The sequence below is a fragment of the Mesoplodon mirus genome (assembly GCF_964341445.2).
Source record: "Mesoplodon mirus genome assembly, chromosome: 5".
Taxonomy (NCBI): Eukaryota; Metazoa; Chordata; class Mammalia; order Artiodactyla; family Ziphiidae; genus Mesoplodon; species Mesoplodon mirus.
In genome coordinates, this window is record NC_138980.1 from 67,421,016 (window position 1) to 67,437,431 (window position 16,416).

The 16,416-nt window shown below is 52.0% G+C and overlaps 1 protein-coding gene across 2 annotated transcripts in view; it reads right to left on the reverse strand.

The window, feature by feature from the left end:
• The window catches only part of PSD2 (pleckstrin and Sec7 domain containing 2), a 54,904-nt gene that overhangs the window by 16,605 nt on the left and 21,883 nt on the right, over positions 1-16,416 (reverse strand). Inside the window, exons 4-8 of one of the 2 annotated variants that reach the window (XM_082621728.1) lie at positions 13,809-14,249; positions 13,255-13,449; positions 10,348-10,428; positions 7,040-7,152; positions 6,255-6,313 (exon numbers count right to left, since the gene is read on the reverse strand). In XM_082621728.1, the coding sequence (XP_082477854.1) occupies positions 6,255-6,313; positions 7,040-7,152; positions 10,348-10,428; positions 13,255-13,449; positions 13,809-14,249 (889 nt within the window). The remainder of the gene's footprint in view (positions 1-6,254; positions 6,314-7,039; positions 7,153-10,347; positions 10,429-13,254; positions 13,450-13,808; positions 14,250-16,416) is intronic. The other variant, XM_082621727.1, reaches the window with a different exon arrangement.

Sequence of the window (16,416 nt, forward strand, 5' to 3'; positions counted from 1 at the left end):
AAATATGCTCAATATCATTAGTCACTAGGGAGATGCAGATTCAAACCAAAATGAGATACCACTTCATACCCACTAAAATAGCTATCATTATAAAAGAAAAAAAGAAAGAAAGAAAAGAAGTGTTGGCAAGGAGGTGAATAAGTTGAAACCATTATACATTACTAGTGGGTATTTTAAATGGTTCAGCCACTATGGAAAATAGTTTCACAGTTTCTCAAAAAGTTAAACATAGGATTACCATAAGATGCAGCTGGTCTACTCCTAGGAATTGAAAACAGGTGTTCAAACAAAAACTTGTACACAAATGTTCAGAGTAACACTATTCACAATATCGAAAGGGTGGAAACAATCCAAACATTCACTAAAAGACAAATGGATACACAAAATGTGGCATATCCATTCAATGGAATGTTATTCGGCCATAAAAACAAATGAAATTATGACACATGCTATGACACGGATGAACCTTGGAAACATTACACTAAGTGAAGGAAGCCAGATAAAAAGGCTACATACTATATGATTCCATTCACATTAAATATCCAGAATAGGCAAATCCATAGAGACAGAAAACAAATTAGTGGTTGCCAGGGGCTGGAGGAAGGAGAGAATGGGGAGTCACTGAGAATGGGTATGGGGTTTCCTTTTGGGGTGATGAAAAAGTTCTGGAACAAGAGAGTGGTGATGGTTGCACACCATGTGAATGTACTTAATTCCACTGAATTTTACACCTTAAGCTGGGTAAAATGGTAAATTTATGTCTTGTATATTTTACCATAATAAAAAACTCATTAAGGATATACAAGATTTTTACAACACAGTTAAAAGACTTGACCTTATTAACACATAGAACATTACAACCAACAAATGCAGGATACACTTTCATCTACTAAAATCAATCTCTCTCTGGATGGGAAAGTAAGATAATCAACTGCAAAAAAGTGAAATCATATTGGGTAAATTACCTGATTTAAAATAAAACAACAACAATAACCAGGCAAAAAGACATGTACCAGAAAAGAAAAAGAAAGAGAGAAGGGAAGGGAAAGGAAGGGAAGGGAAGGAAAGGAAAGGAAGAAAGGGAGACAGAAAGAGAAAGGAAGGAAGGAAGGGAAAGAAAGAAAAGAACGAAAAGAAAAGAAAGAAAGAAAGAAAGAAAGGAGGGAGGGAGGGAGGGAGAGAAAAAGGGAAAGAGAGAAGGAAAAGATGTGTGTCCAGAAACTCCAAAGGCGGACTGACATGGATGATTTGGGGCCTCCAAGTTCCCAGTTCCTCCCTTCCTCCCACCGCCATTTGGATCAAAAGGGCCTCCCTGCTGCCTTGACCCTCAAAACTGTTCCCACAGCTTCTGTCTCCAATCAGAAAAGAGTTATGGTTGGCCTGGCCACAGCCCCATTCCAAGGCCTTTTCCACAGGTCTGGCGTGACCTGCCTGCGCAGGCCTGGGGTCAGAACAATCCCAGCCTGTCTTTAAGCCTCCCCACAAGAGCAGAATCAGACAGGCCAAGAAGAAAGAAAGTAGATGTCATCCTTCAGGGCAAGGAGAGGGGCCAATTGAAAGTCCCACGGGCAGGGAAACCCTCATCACTGTTTGCAAATCTAGACTAAACCTGAGTTGTACTCAGTGTTCCTTTAAAGTTCTTGTATGACGCTCAGATGGCTCTCAGATGCCATCTGAGAATGGGCAGGACCCCCCGCCCCCAGTCTTCAGAATAGTATCCCAACCCCTGCATCTGTCCAGTCCTCCACCATCCAGCACCAACCCACCTCCCCAGCACTCCCACTGCTAACCTTCAGGCAACCCAAGTTTGAGAGAAATTAAGCTTTTCTTGAAAAAAAACTTATCTTTGTTTCAGCTTGAAAGCTCATGGCACAGCTTCTCCCATCCATCTCCTCCCCCCTCTACTGGCCTCAGCCTAGACGCTTCTCCCTCCCTCACCCCAGCGTTCACTCCATTAACCAGTGCTAGTGACTGCACATCCAAAATACATTTTTAATACCTCTCCTTGTCTCCATCTCCAATTCTCACCCAAGCTCCCATCTTCTCTTGTCTGGAGGTTAAAATCACCCTCTTCTGACATCCTCCCCTTCCAGCTCACTCTGTCATGGGGAATGAGCTTTCCCTACTCCCAGCTAAGGCCACTCTCCACCTATGCTCTGTTGCTCATCTCAAGGAAAGCTTCGATTTTCCCTTCTCTCTCTTGCATCATCAGTTTCTCCTTGCCTGCTTAGTGGATACTACTGACATACACACATGCCCTAGTCAGATTTGAAAGAGTTCCTCCTAGACCCCTCCAGCCAGTGGCTCATTTCAGGAGCCCACTCAAAGCCAAATATCGCAAAAGAATTCTCCACATCCTCCAATTCCTCCCCTCCTATCCTCATCTCCACCCACTCCAGCCTGGCATTTGTCCTCTCCACTCCACCTAAAGTGCTGTTGTGAAGGTCTCCAATGACCTTGACCATGCAGTGATAATGATCCACCGATGGGCATTCCAACCTCAATGATCATTTTTCTGTTGACATCTTTCTTGACCTCATGGCAGCCTTTTATGCAGTTGGCCACTCCTTTCTCCTTGAAACGCTTTCTTCTCTTGACCTCTGAGACACTGCACATTCCTGGTTTTCCTCCCATCTCCACAGCTGCTTCAAAGCCTCTCCTGCTGCTCTGCTTGACCTTTACATAATGCCATGCCCTGGGACGAGGTCACCAGCCTGCCTCTCTCCCTGAGGCACTCAGCCAATCCCATGGCTTTCACTCCACCAGGATGACAATGACCTCCTCACCCCATCTCTCTCTTGCATCCCAGATTCGTTTATCCCACCAGCTCCTTGGCATCCCCACGTTCATGTCCGGTAGGCATCTCAGGCACAATATGTCACAAATGGGACTTGAGCCCCAGCTCTCCCACTCACCACGCCCTCCACCCACCTACGGAAGTTCCTTCTACATCTCAGGAAACAGCACCCCCATCCAGCCAGTTGCTGAAGCCATCCTTACTCCTCTCTTTCCCTGATCAGCCCCATCAGCACGTCCTGTCAGGCTCACCCTCAACTGGCCTCCATCATCTGTCCCTTCTCTCCATGTTCACTGCCCTGTCTGCCCCGGCCACCATCATCTCCCACCTGGACTCCAACAACAGCCACTATGGACAGTTTTACTGTCCACCAAAAGTTAAACATAGAATTACCATCAGACCCAGCAATCCACTACTTAGGTATACACTCAAAAGAATTGAAAACAGGTGCTCAAACAAAAACTTATGCTAAGTAAAATCAGTCAGACAGAGAAAGACAAATGTTATATAATATCACTTATACGTGGAATCTAAACAATACAACAAATCAGTGAATAAAACAAAAAAGAAGCAGACTCACAGATACAGAGAACAAACCAGTGGTTACCAGGAAGGGCGAGGGGCAATATAGGGTAGGAAGAAAAAGGGTTATTATGAGATTATATGAAATCATGTGTGTGAAACTTTTGAAAATTGTAAAGTACTATAGAACTTAAAGAATTTTTCATTCAATTAAAAAATTAAAATAAATTAAAAAAATTTTAAAAACCTGTACATGTATGTTCATAGCACTGTTCACAATAGCCAAAAGGTGGAAACCAGCCCCACTGGTCCTTCTGCCTGGAAGGCTTTGTCCCTGGTCTTTCCATGGCTGGCTCCTGCTCATCCTCCACATCTCTACCCCAACCGTGCCTCCTCTGAGACACCTTCCCTGACCCCCAGTCCAGCCCCATCACACCCTCCTGTTTATTCCCTTCACAGACCTATCACTGCTTTAATCACTTGTTTACTTCTTTATCTTCTATCTCCTCTAACTAGAAGGTAGGCACCCTGAGGCAGGGGTTCTCTTTCTTTCTTTTTATGGAACACAGAAGGTGCTGAGCCCCTAGAGTCCAAATGCCCCTCCTACAGAAAGTCCTCCAGATTCCTCCACCAGGCTGTGCCCATCTGAAGAGGGTGCACCTACTCCGTCTGCCAGCCCCTGTACTGCCTCCTGCTTTGACCAGAGCTATTTCTGGGGGCCCTAGCGGGCCCCACATTCCTGAGATCCCCACCTTCCACCAGACGCTCAGTCTCTGTCAAAGAACAGAAGAATGAGAGCAGGAAGGGAGGGGGAAAAGAACAAAGCAGGTGATGCCACTTCCGCTGGGGTCCTTTGGAAAGCTCACAGTAACTGCAACAACCCGGCCCTGGGCTAAGCACTTTACAAGTGCTGTCTCCTTAAGTCTTACAGGGACTTTCTGATGGGGAAACTGAGGTTTAGGGAAGTAAATAACTCGCTCCAGGTCACAAGCTATTGTGTGGAGAAATACAGAGGACTCCAACCCAGAACGCTTGCTTTTGATGTTTTGCAATACTGCCTCAAGAGAGAGACGGGATCCTCAATGTCTGTTGGCTCCAAGTATGAACAATCCTGCCCCACCCGCTTTTGATCTATGAAGGTGGTGATGTTTCTCTTCAGCTGTGCGCATTAAGGTGGTGCCATGGGCAGCTAAGTCCCACCAAGCTCGAGAGTATTCTCGACCCGGGGTTCACTGACTGCTGCCCTTGTTAGCAGCTCTCAACCAGAGGGAGAGGCATCCAGGGCTGGTACAGGAGTGACTGGGTCCTGAGATGGCCCTTGGCCCCGCCAAGGGTGGAGATGGGGAGAGGAGGGGTGTGCTTAAAGCTCCTTTTAAGGTAAGCCAGCAACACCTGCTCTCTGTAAACAAACAGTAAGCAGTCTTGGGGGAACATCAGCCCATTAACGGGCATTTGCTCTGATGATATTCCCATGGAATACACACGTCTTCTCTCCTGTTCCACACCCAGGCTGACAGCCCAGGCGGACATAACCAAAGTTGTCACACAACTACTCTTCGTGCCAAGGTCAGCGAGGCTCTCACCCTCCCCAGGCCAGGTACGGTACCCCAGTGTGCCCATGCTTGCTCAGGCTGCCATCAGGCGGGGCACTTCACCTTCTTGATCTTCCAGGGATCTACAGGCTGGGGCTTTGGACTCTCCATTATTTAAATTTTAATATTAATAATACATATAGTTATTATCACTGTGCAATAATATTATAATATTATTGTAATATATTGCTATAATGTATTAAATAATACATTATAATATTATTATAATATATTGTTATGATATATTATAATATATTGCTATAATGTATAATATCATAATACTATTCATAATAAATCCTTACTAAGTGCCAGACCCTAACACTTGGTGATACCTCTCTCAGGTCTCCCCAGGACGCTATGGGGGAAATCATTATTTCCACCTCACAGATGTAGAACCTGAGACGCAGAGAGGGCTAGTGTCTTGCCCAGGGTCACAGAGGTACCACCTGGAGGCAAGAGTAGGCTCTGAAGTTGGACCTATCCCAGGTCTTTCTTCCACCCTACATGTCCTGGACTTTCCTGGTTAACTTTGGAACCAGATGTGCTGGCCTGTTGTCCCCATGAGTCACTGAAATATCCCCAACCCAACAGAGGGGCTCTGACCACCCCGGGGTGAGCAATGACGGGGTAGTGATCAGTGGGCCAGATGGGGTGATGGGGGACACAGAAGGGGAACACGGAGATGGGGTCTAGGCTCACAGGGCATGCAGACCACCAGCTACACTTACCACCTGAGAGAGGGCAAGAGAGCCCAAAGGGGGGGGGTCCCCGGAGCAGACAGAGGAAAGAAGAAGGAATTATTGAGCCACAAGCAGCACTGAGATGCCCAGATCCCAGACCAGACACAGGCTCACAGCCCGGGGCACCCACCTATCACTTCTCTGTTTGCCTAGTCGGGGCAGGGAGGTGAGGGGTGCATGACGAGAATGCCTCTTGAGGGCAATCTACCAGCTGACCGGAAGGGGCTGCCTGGGGTGTGGCACTTAAACAGGACTGCACTCAGGCTTACAGCACAAGGGGTAGGAAGAACATGTGATTGTTTAGCAATGTCTGGCATGGACACGGCTAGGGGCACACGTCTTATTTAGCACATCCTAAATTCCCATGTGCCTCAGCTGTTCTTACTGCCCTGCTTGGAGGCAGGGACCCAGGCAGATCTCAAGTGGATAAAACTAGGGCAGAGCCAAGTCTAGAAGCCAAGCTGCCCAACTCCCAGGTCTGCCAAAGAAACACGGCCAGCGAGCAGGAGGTCTCGGGAAGGGGGCTGGAGAAAGAACCGGCCCTTGGACAACTCGGGATGAATCAGTGAGAGGACACACCCGCTCCCTGCCTCCCCAACTCACATGTCCATGCAGGTCCGTGTTGAGAAGCATCAGGGCACAGGTGAGCGTGTGGATCCCATCTAAATCAGAGACGGTGGCACCCTCAGCGTGAGCACCCAGCTCTTTCCCAACCCCAGGCTCCCACCTGCCTCCTGTCAGAGCCAGCCTGGAGGCCTTGGAGACAAGTAGAGGCCAGCCACCTGCCAACCACACATCAGGGCCCAGGGCCTGCGTGATGCTCCGTGTCCCCCCCCATTACAGCATCGGAATCACTTGCTCACCCCAGGTCAGGACCAACTCCTCCCTCAGAGGTGACCAGACCACCCTGGGCCTGTTCTAGCCCAGATTCCTGCCCGCTGTGGCCAAACTCACCTTGAATCTCAGACCCAGGAATGGCTCTGGGTCCTGGGCTATATCCCTTCCATGGCCCATGTCTCCTCTAATAACCAGCCTAGTCCCCCAGGTCCTGGGACTCAGGTCCATCCACAGGACAAGTCCTGCACTTAAGAGGACCCCAACCCAGACTTCCACACTAGGACTCCCACCACACCAACAATCAGCATTGCGACAGGGCACCACAGAGAATGAGGACCCAAAGGACTGACTCCAGGACGGAGGACTTTCAGGCACAGGGAATGACAATGGGCGGGGCAGTTGGGAGGTTCCGTTTCCAGCAGACAGTCCCCATGCCACCTGCCATCGTTCATTCACTGATGTTTCTTGAGCAGGACAGAAGTGGCAGGTGGACCAGAGGTAGGAAGAAGCCAGGGCCCGGCTGGGGGGCAGGGGAGTGGGGCGAGGCGTACCTTCCGAAGTGCTGTCGTCAGGGTTGCACTGGCAGTACCGGCGGGAGAAGTGCGTAAGGACCCGCTCACGCTCCTGTGTCTCCCCCATCAGCGGAAAGGCCTTCAGGAAGGTTCTGGAGGGTAATGCAAGGATGCTGAGGGCCTCCAAGAGCCCGAGTCAGTCTGAATCCTCGCTCGGGGTAGGACCCACACACACACACACCACCCAAACCTGCCCAAGGGGGCTGAGGCCCCAGAGTCCCAGCATCTGGGCCCAGGGAGGCACCCTGACCCGCATAATGGCCTCTGGAGTGTGGAGTTTCAGCCCTCATCATCCTCCAGGGCCCTTCTGGAAGGGTGCAGGGGACAGATTGTGAAGAGCAAAGGCAGACGAACACCTCAGTGCCAGCATCCACTCCACTCCTCGCTCCCTCCTCCATGGTTGGGCCATCCACACCGCTCCTCAGACCGCCCTCCCTCAGCCATTCCCACTCCTCACTTGAGGCGCTACCAGCTGAGCCCCAGGCCCAACTTTGGCCTCCCTCACTCCCCCCACCCCAAGTCTGAGCCTCCTCTGCTGGGCAGCTCTGAGTCCCTCTCAAGGCCAAATTCAAAGGTCACCAGCTCTCAGGGGCCCCTGGCAGAGTATGCCAAAACCAGAGGGGCTGGGAGATGGGGCTGGGGTCCCTCACCTGGGGCATAGGCACACCCTTTCTTGGGAAGGGAAACAGCAAGCTGAGACAGTGTGGGCCTCTATTCATCCTGGGTTCATGAGACTAGTTTGTCCCTGATTTTGCCACGGTTCACTTGGCTTCTGTAATGCCCGCTTTGCTTTATCCTCTCGCAAGCTACTTCTAAGGCACCCTGGGACCTGTGAGCCCCATTCTGGCCAGTCTTTACCCTTGCAGGCTTCCCAAGGCAACCAAAACTGCAGACCACTCTCTAATTCAATCCCAATCAATCAACTGCTGTATAAAAACACTCCATCCGCCATCTAGGCTTCCTCCTTTCCCTGTCTCTCCTGTTCCCCGTTCTCTTCCCTGCATCTGGCCCCTCCTTCTTCTCCTCATACTCCACTAGGACTTTCTAAAACCCATCCCACATCCCAACCGTACCCTATCCTACCTGGGAGTCATCCATCCCAGCTCCGGCTCCCCAGCCCAAACACCCCTTCCTCAGGGGTCTTCACCAAGCTCCAGTTAAACTCAGGCTGCCCCCGGGATCAGCCTCATTAGTGCCCACCCTCTACCCTGCATCTTGGAACCACGGGCCTGTCTGCTGTATCCTCTGCACTTCTCACACCAATAATTCGTCTGCCCCACAGCCCAACTTCAGGCCTCGTCCTCTCCCACCTGACCCTCTTCAGAAGCCTCTGGATCAAAGGCCGCCAGCACACTGCTGCCAGTACCGCCTCCCAAAATACTGCTTCACACCCAGCACCTTCTGGGGCTCCCCAGGGCCTGCAGAGTCGAGCCTCAATCTATTGGGCTGGATATACAAGGTCCTCCCACCCAGCACTCATGCCTCTGATTGCGAGCCCAACCCACCAAACACCTTCCCCACCCAATCATCCAGTGTGAAAATTCAGGCTCAGCTCAGGATAGAGTAGCCTGCAGCCGACCAACACTTCCACTGAGAACAATGAGAAGAGCCAGACAAAAATACATCTCTCTTAAGCTATCAGAAAACTGCTGACGCAACAAACACCAATAGGACCAAGATTCTGGAGAGGAGAGAACTGGGGAGAGGTGGGCTGATCTGCAGCTGCTTTCTCCCCGGGGACACTGCCAATCACGGGCACAGGCAAGAGGCAGAACAATTAGTGGCTTCACGGAGCTGGAGAGACAAACTGGGAGACTTGAGGGGCTGTAAACATGTGGCCAGTTCTCCCTGTGAGATATCTACCAAAACCTAAAGATGTAATGGGTAGGAAAGCCTCTCTGAGAAGTAGAGGGATTTGGTTTTTTGACAGTCTCGCCGCAACGAGGAGACAAAATTAGGATTAAGGACCAACCAAAGGGAGAGGCCCCAGTGAACACACCATGCTCTCTGCGGCCTTCACCCTGTGATCAGGGTGAATCCTGAGCCTTACCAAACTTCAGGGCTGCCTCTCCTCAGCTCAGCCCTGGATGGATTAGGACTGCGCCTCCCTGCCCTCCTCTAACTGCCTAGCAAGGGACAAGGTAAACCCTCTCTGGAGGAACACATAATGATCTAGAGCCACTGTAATTCTATACAAAACGTACAGCATCTAATAAAAAATTACTAAGCACACAGAGAAGTAGGATATAAGACGGAAAGCCAAGAGAGAAACAATAGAAACAGATACAGATGATGCAGATATCGGGGTAAAAGCAGACAAGGACTTTCAAATAACTGCGACTAATATGTTCAAAGAAAGAGAGGGAAAGATGGGGAAAGTAAGTAGAAAATAAATCAAAAGATGAAGAATTCCCCTCAGAGAATTAAAACCTACCCCAAAAAATGTGTAATAAAATGAAATTTCCAGAACTGAAAAATAAAACAATAGAAAGTGAAAACTCAGTAAATGGGGTTAACAGCATATGAGACACATAGAAAGGGTAAGTGAACTGGAAGCAGGTCAATAGAAAATATCCCAACTGAAACAGAGAAAAAAAAGGGAAAATACAGTTTTTAAAAGTGTGAGAGGCATGTAGGAGGTGAACAGATCTAACATACATGGGACCACCCACCCCTCAGCTCAGAGACCGCCGCCCCTCCCCAAGAGGGCTCTGGCCTAGGGTCTCCCTGCTGGCCCTGCCGCCGGGTCCGCTGGACACTGGGCTGCATCTTCCCATTCCCTGCCCTCCGCTCCCTGGGGCCTGCACCTGCCCCTCCTGAGGGCCACTCCCCGGGTCCAAACACCAACAGGACCTGAGGGCAAATTCCATTTTGGCTATCTCCTCCCTCAGTGACTGTGGGGAACTGGCCCCCAGTTTCTCCACAAGTAAATGGGATGATACCGCCTACCTTACAGGGGTGTTGCTAAGATGCAGTCAGCAGGGTGTGTAAAGGGTACATCTTGCAGACAGGAAGTGCTCAGTACAGGCAAGCCTTTTGGCCCTTTCCCCTCCTGAAGAGTCACGACTGCATTCCCACCTTCATATTTTCAGCGCCCACCGCAGAGCCAGCACTCACTGAGTCTCTGCATTGCTGCTGCTCTCATGACCCCTTCCCCTCAGCCTCCCCAGAGGGGTCAAGAGACTTGTACAAGGTCTTGCACAGCAAGTTTACAGTAGAGCTGGCAGGAGAATCCAGATGTGTGGCTGTATCGCCTGTGGGCACTATCCCATCCCAGCCCCACTGACCTGAGTGCTCGGTCCAGAGTCAAGCCCGAGAAGTCAAAGAAGCTGAGGTACTCCCCGGCCACCAGCCTGCTGAACTCGTTGCTGCCAGGAGAGCAGGAGTTATCCATTAGAAGCAGGGCACAGCAAACAGCAGGGGTTTGTGGCAGTGGGCCCCTGGGGACCCTGACCCACCCACCCAGACCTGCCGGTTCCTCTGCTGTCTCCCTTGCTGGCCAGTTGGGCTCTGACAGTTCAACCTTGGGCCAGGAGGTGGGGGAGTCAGGAAGGCTTCCTAGAGGAGGTGATGTCTCATCCAATACCTTCAGGAAAGGAGGAGCCACCCATGTGAAGGGAGTAGGAGGTGAGATGATGCAAAGTGTCCGCAGTAGAGGAAACTGTCCAGGAAGCTACCAGCAGGGCCATGTGGCCGGGGCTGGAGAGCAGGAATGGGGGTGGCAAGAGGTGAGGCAGGGAACCGGGCCTGAGGGCCGAGGCAAGGACTGGGACTTGATCTGGAAGAGTTTGAAGCAGGGAAGGGGTGAATGAGATGGTCAGATCTGTATTTGGAACACTGCCTGTGGAGTGGAGGCCCACGGGGGCGGTAGGAGCTGTCCACGAGAGAGATGGAAGGGGTGGGGAGGAGGGATGTTTGGGTGGCAGAATCCACAGGACGTGGAGAGGGATGGAGTGGGTGTGGGGCACGACAGAGAGGATGGCCCCTGGGGTGATGCCCAGAGCCCAGGACAACAGGTAGAGCTAGAAGCACCCATGTGAGAGTCATCAGCCCTTCATGGTGACTAACAACTCAGTAGGAAGGGGGGACAAGCCCATGTGAGAGGAGGGGGTACAGACAGGCCAGCAGATCCAGGTCAGAGATCTGAGGAGAACCCCTGTCAGGGTGAGCTGAGGAAAGAGATAACCAGAGAAGGAGACAGACAAACAGCAGCCAGAGAGGTAGGGGTATGCTGTCCTGGAGGCCAAGGAAGAGAGTGTTTCAAGACTGGAGTGATGAATTCTTGCCAAAAAAAACAGAGCATATTTCCACCTGAATCCAATCAAGCCCCGAGCTCTCCCTCCTGTTTACAGAAACGTGTGAAGTAACACCATGAGGACACCAAATCCAAAACGTGGGAAGTTCTTCCGGACAAATGACTCCATTTCTTCAACAAATACATGGCATTACAAAAAGGAGGGGGACTGGCAACTGCTGTTGGCTACAAGAGGCCTAAGAGACATATGGGCCAAATGTAATGCATGTACCTTATTTGCGTACTGATTTGAACAAACATTTTTGAGACACCAGAGAAAATTAAGCATAGACCGAATGTTAGAGATACTAAGGAATTTTTGTTAACTTTGTCAGAAATTATAATGGAATTATGACTGTCTAAAAAAACATCCTAGTCAGTTAGAGACACATACTAAATATTTATGGATCATATGATAGAGAGTCTGAAATATGCTTTAAAATATTCTAGCAAATGTGAGGGGAAGAAGCTGTGGGGGGAATAGATCAAACAAGAATAGAAAAATATTGATAACTTTGAAGCTGAGTAACGGGTACATGGAAGTTTAAGATGTTACTTTCTCTGCCTTTGTGTACGCTTGAAATTTTCATAATAAAAAGTTTAATTAAAGAAAAAGAAAGGAGTGACCGGTGTGTCAAGGCTGTTGAAGGGGAGAAAGTTGAGGCCCAGTAGCAGACACCGGATTCAAAGACACCAGGCCGCCACTGACTCTAGTAAGAGGGGCTTGTGAAGGGCCCCTCCAGGGGAAGAAGCCAACCTGGAGGCACTGAATGTGCAGAAGGGGAGGGGACAGAGGCCATCTAGAGCAGAAAATAGAATTTTGGCTGTGAAGAGGCCGGGGGAGGAAGTATGATTTGAGGAAGGATTTTTGTTTCAGATGGGAAAGAGTTAAGCACAGTTAAATGCTGATGGGAAAACTCATGTAGAGGGAGTGGTTGAAAAGACAGGGGAGGGTGGGGATCAACGGTAATGAAGGAGGATGTCATTAGGTTCGGGGACTATAGCCCAGTGGGAGAGGTGAGGGTGTGGGTGATGCGATTTTGGGGGAGGCCCAGGGCAGGAGTGCCCTGGAGGCAACGGAGGGTGGAGGAGTCGGGAGGGAGGGAGAAGTGGGGGATCCTCAGGACTTCCCTGTGGCCTAAGCCCCAGTCAGCTCTGACTTGGGGTCTAGAGTCTGGGCTGCCTCTCTTAGCCTGGGAGCAGCTCTCTCCAGAGGCCCGGCCTGCTTCTGTGCATCTTGAAGGCTTATGTGGGTGTTGGGGGTCCTCTGGATGGCCAGGCAAGAAGGACAAGGCAGGTGGACATGCTGCTGGCCGGACCTGCTCAGGACACGCCAGCTGACTTCACAGCTGACTGTTGCCTACCCCTCAGGACTTCAACCTGGCTAGTTCCCTTCTCCCGAGTCCAAAGACCGGGGCTTGTGCTTTGGCGGCTCCCGCCCCTTCAGCTGGTCCCAACAGACACACAGTGAATGGGGCTTAATGAGGGCCAGGATCCCCTGCCCCAGCTCCTGGGTCCCCCGAGGTCCCAGCCAGGCCCAGGCTCCCCTCCCTCCTTGGCCCCATTAGGTGGCCCACCAGCCCCGGCCCGGCTGCTCTGTCCTCACTACCGTCCACCACAGCCCCATAACCACATGCCACATGCCACTCCCCCAGCCCCGAGGGGCCGCCCCGCCACACCTCTCCTCCCTCAGAGCCGGGGGCGCCCTCGCCCAGGCAGCCCAGAAAGGAAACAGATTTAGGGCAAAGCCCAGAATGAGGTCAGTGGCAGGAGGAGAAGTTCTTGGGGACTGTTGGGAGTCCCCAGAACCAGGCCCCCCTGACAGCAGCCACCCACACCCCGCCTTGGGCTGAGGAAGACACTGGGTTTGCCTGGGGTGGGGGTGCAGAGACGAGCTCACTTCTTGCCCAGCTGCCGGGCAACATCGCAACGCTGGAAGCCCTCCAGGTGGTAGAGGCGGCGTGCCAGCCGGCGGGCAGCTTCACTCACGCCCTGGCCCCCGTTGGCCAGTGGGTCTGCGCTGCCAGGCTCCAGCCCCTCGGAGCTGCTCAGCTCTGAGTCTGAGTCCGACAGGCCGTCCTTCAGGCTGGGGTCGCTGCAGAGGGAAGGTGGGGTTGGGGAGGAGGGGGTCAGAAGCCGTGGTTGGGGGCTGGAAGGTCTCCCCAGGCCTCTGAAAATCCAGGGGTCAGACCAGGGAAAGAAGCTCCACTGCATCGGGACAGAATCAAGTCAGACTTTTAGAAAAGCCCTCAAAGGACATCATTAGATGATCAGCTCCCTGACCCCACCTTGGCTAGAAAGGCCTGGAAGGGCAGAATGGAACCTCAGGCTGGGGGTGCAGAGGGCTGTTCACTCCAGACCCCCGGATGTCCTAACTTGCTTTGCCTCCTCTGGGTCTCAGTTTCCCCATCTGCTCAATGGTTCTCTCGGCTCCCAGCCTGGGCCCTGCCTCACCTGGCTGAGTTCAGCAACTTGTCCATGTCCTCCTCCTCATCTTCCTCGTCCCCGCCTGGGCCCGGGGGTCCATCTTCATGGAAGCCATTGGGCACAGCCGTGAGAGACAGGTGGCTCAGGACATTCTCGGAGCGGCTGCCGGAGATGGAGCGCCGCAGGGGGCTGCCCAACTCCCCATCACCGCCAGCTGCTCCCATGTCCCCCTCGGACCCCATGTCCCCAGTGCCCAAGCCAGCCCCTGGCTCAGGGCTATCCCGGGCCCGCTGCTGGATGAGGGGTGTGAGGGGGGTCTCGAAGCTGACGCAGCTGTCGCTCTCATCCGTGAGGCTCAGCACATCGAGGGAGTCCAGGCTGCTATACTGTGTGCTCCGCAGCAGCTCCGACTCCACAATCTTCTCAAATGTGGCGCTGAAGCCGTCCCGCACATCTGGTTCTCCTGGCCTGTGGGATGCGAGGACCAGTCACCATCTTGCCAGGTGTCCCCCTTACAGGTGCTAGGATGGCACCAATCCATGTCTGGGAGCTCCCTGGGGGCAGGGAGTGGGCATGGATCGTGTCCTGTTTGTTCTTTCTGCCAAGCCTTGCTGAGCACTAGGTGCCAGATGCTGGACTGGGTACTGGGGCACAGCAGTGAAAGGACAGGTGTGGTCCTGCCCCCCTGCCCACCGTGCCTGGCCCACAGTGGGCATCACTGAGCTAAATGAATGAATGTGAGACTCTCCCTCAGCCTAGCCTGGGAAGGGGGTGGGGGGTTGCTTCCTCCAGGCTCCCCATCACAGCTAGTGTCACACAGGGTCATAATTTTGCTGTCCCCACAACCTGGGTGGTTCTTAGCCTGGCTGCCACATTCTAGCTCTCAGGCCTTGCCTTTAATGTCACCTCTTCAGAGAGACTGCAGGAGGCAGGCCCACACCACCCAACACACTGGCCCCTCAGTAGTGTCCATCCTCAGGGTACCTCTTCATTTCCTCCCAGCCCCTCTCAGCATGTAGTATTCTGTTTGTTCCCCCGTTTACACCTGTTTCCCCCCACCCACACACAAGGCCAGGGAGCACCCAGCACACAGTAGGTCCTCTAAACCCTGCTGAGTGGTGCACCGGGTGAATGGACAGATGCCTATCAGCCCCACAGCCCAGTATACTGCCTAAGCCCTTGCAGAGCCCTGTGCTGCCCCCAAAAATGGCCTTTGCACCAGCGGTTCCCTCTGCCCAGAGTGCTCTTTCCTCAAGCTGAAGTCTTCCTTTCGCATCCCTTTCTCACCATGACTGCCCTCTTTATAACTAGGACCTGCCCCCAAACACCCCAGCCCCTTTTTCTTGCTTTATTTTTTCCAAGGCACTTGTCCCCTTCCAACATACTATGTAATTATCTATTATTTTTATGAAATATTATCTGTCTCCTCACTAGACCATAAGCTCCATGAAAGTAGGAATTTTTGTATATTCTGTTCACTGATGTAGCCCCAGCACCTAAAATCGAGCATCACACATAGATGAACCGAGGCCTCTTATCCACTGGGGAGATGCACAAGTAAGCAGGGAAAACAGGCAAGGAAGAGGACTAAAAGAGATAAAAATAGAGACAAAGAGAAGGAAGAAGAGAAATCAGAGAGAGATAAGAAAGAGACAGAGAAAAGAGATATACAGAGCATGAAAAACAAAGACAGAGAGAATAAGAGAGACAGAAAGTCTCTGCCAGAGATATCTCTGACAGAGATAAAGAGACACACAGAGAGAGAGAGAGAGAGAAACATAGAAACAGCAAAAGTAAGAGACAGAAAAAGAAAGAAGCAGGCTGAGCCCAGCCCATTTCAGATAAATCAAGGCCCACCATTTGCAAAGAAACACCCCTGGTAACCTTGAGGATCTAGCTATGCCCTGCTTAGCCCCTAGTCCCTGGGGCTTAGCAGAGACTGAGCCATATTTGGAGGACTGGGAAGTGCCCCACCCCCTCAAACCCCTCCTTGGACCCCCAGTGCCTAAGTTTGTTCCCTGAGTGCTTCCTGGATAAATACTGACCTGAGAGAGAAAAGCTGAAGCCACAGCCATCGGCCACCCCTGTCCCACCAGGAGTTGAGACGGCAGCCTCATATGGAGAAGGAAGTGGGGAAAGGGCAGAAACCGAAAAGGCGAAAAGGCGGTAGGATGCCCAGCAGGGGGCTGGGATGGAAGTTGCCTTTACTGACCTCCAGGAGGAGGGGAGGGAAGAGAAGGGCCACTGCCCTGGCTGCCAGAGCAGACACCCAAAATCTGCCCAGCGGCTCTCTCTGCCAGGCCCATGCTGGGTCCTGGAACAACAAGACAGGGTCCTGCCCTTGGGGGCTCTCATCTCGTGTCAGAGCCAAGAATGGTCCCCATATCTACCACCCTCTCATGTACCTGAGCAAACCTGAGGGGTAGTTTTGACAGGGGCTTGAAGATCATCAGCTTAATCTCCAAACTTCCATCTGCCTCCACCTTCAGCCATCCTCCAAAATTATACCAACCTAAATACAAACAGCGTGCTCCAAGAAGCCCCAGCCTCCTGCCCGCCCCCATAGGCCCCGCCCCCCATAGGCCCTGCCCGGATGGAAACCCTCTCTTGGCACACCCGGCACACACTGGCGTCT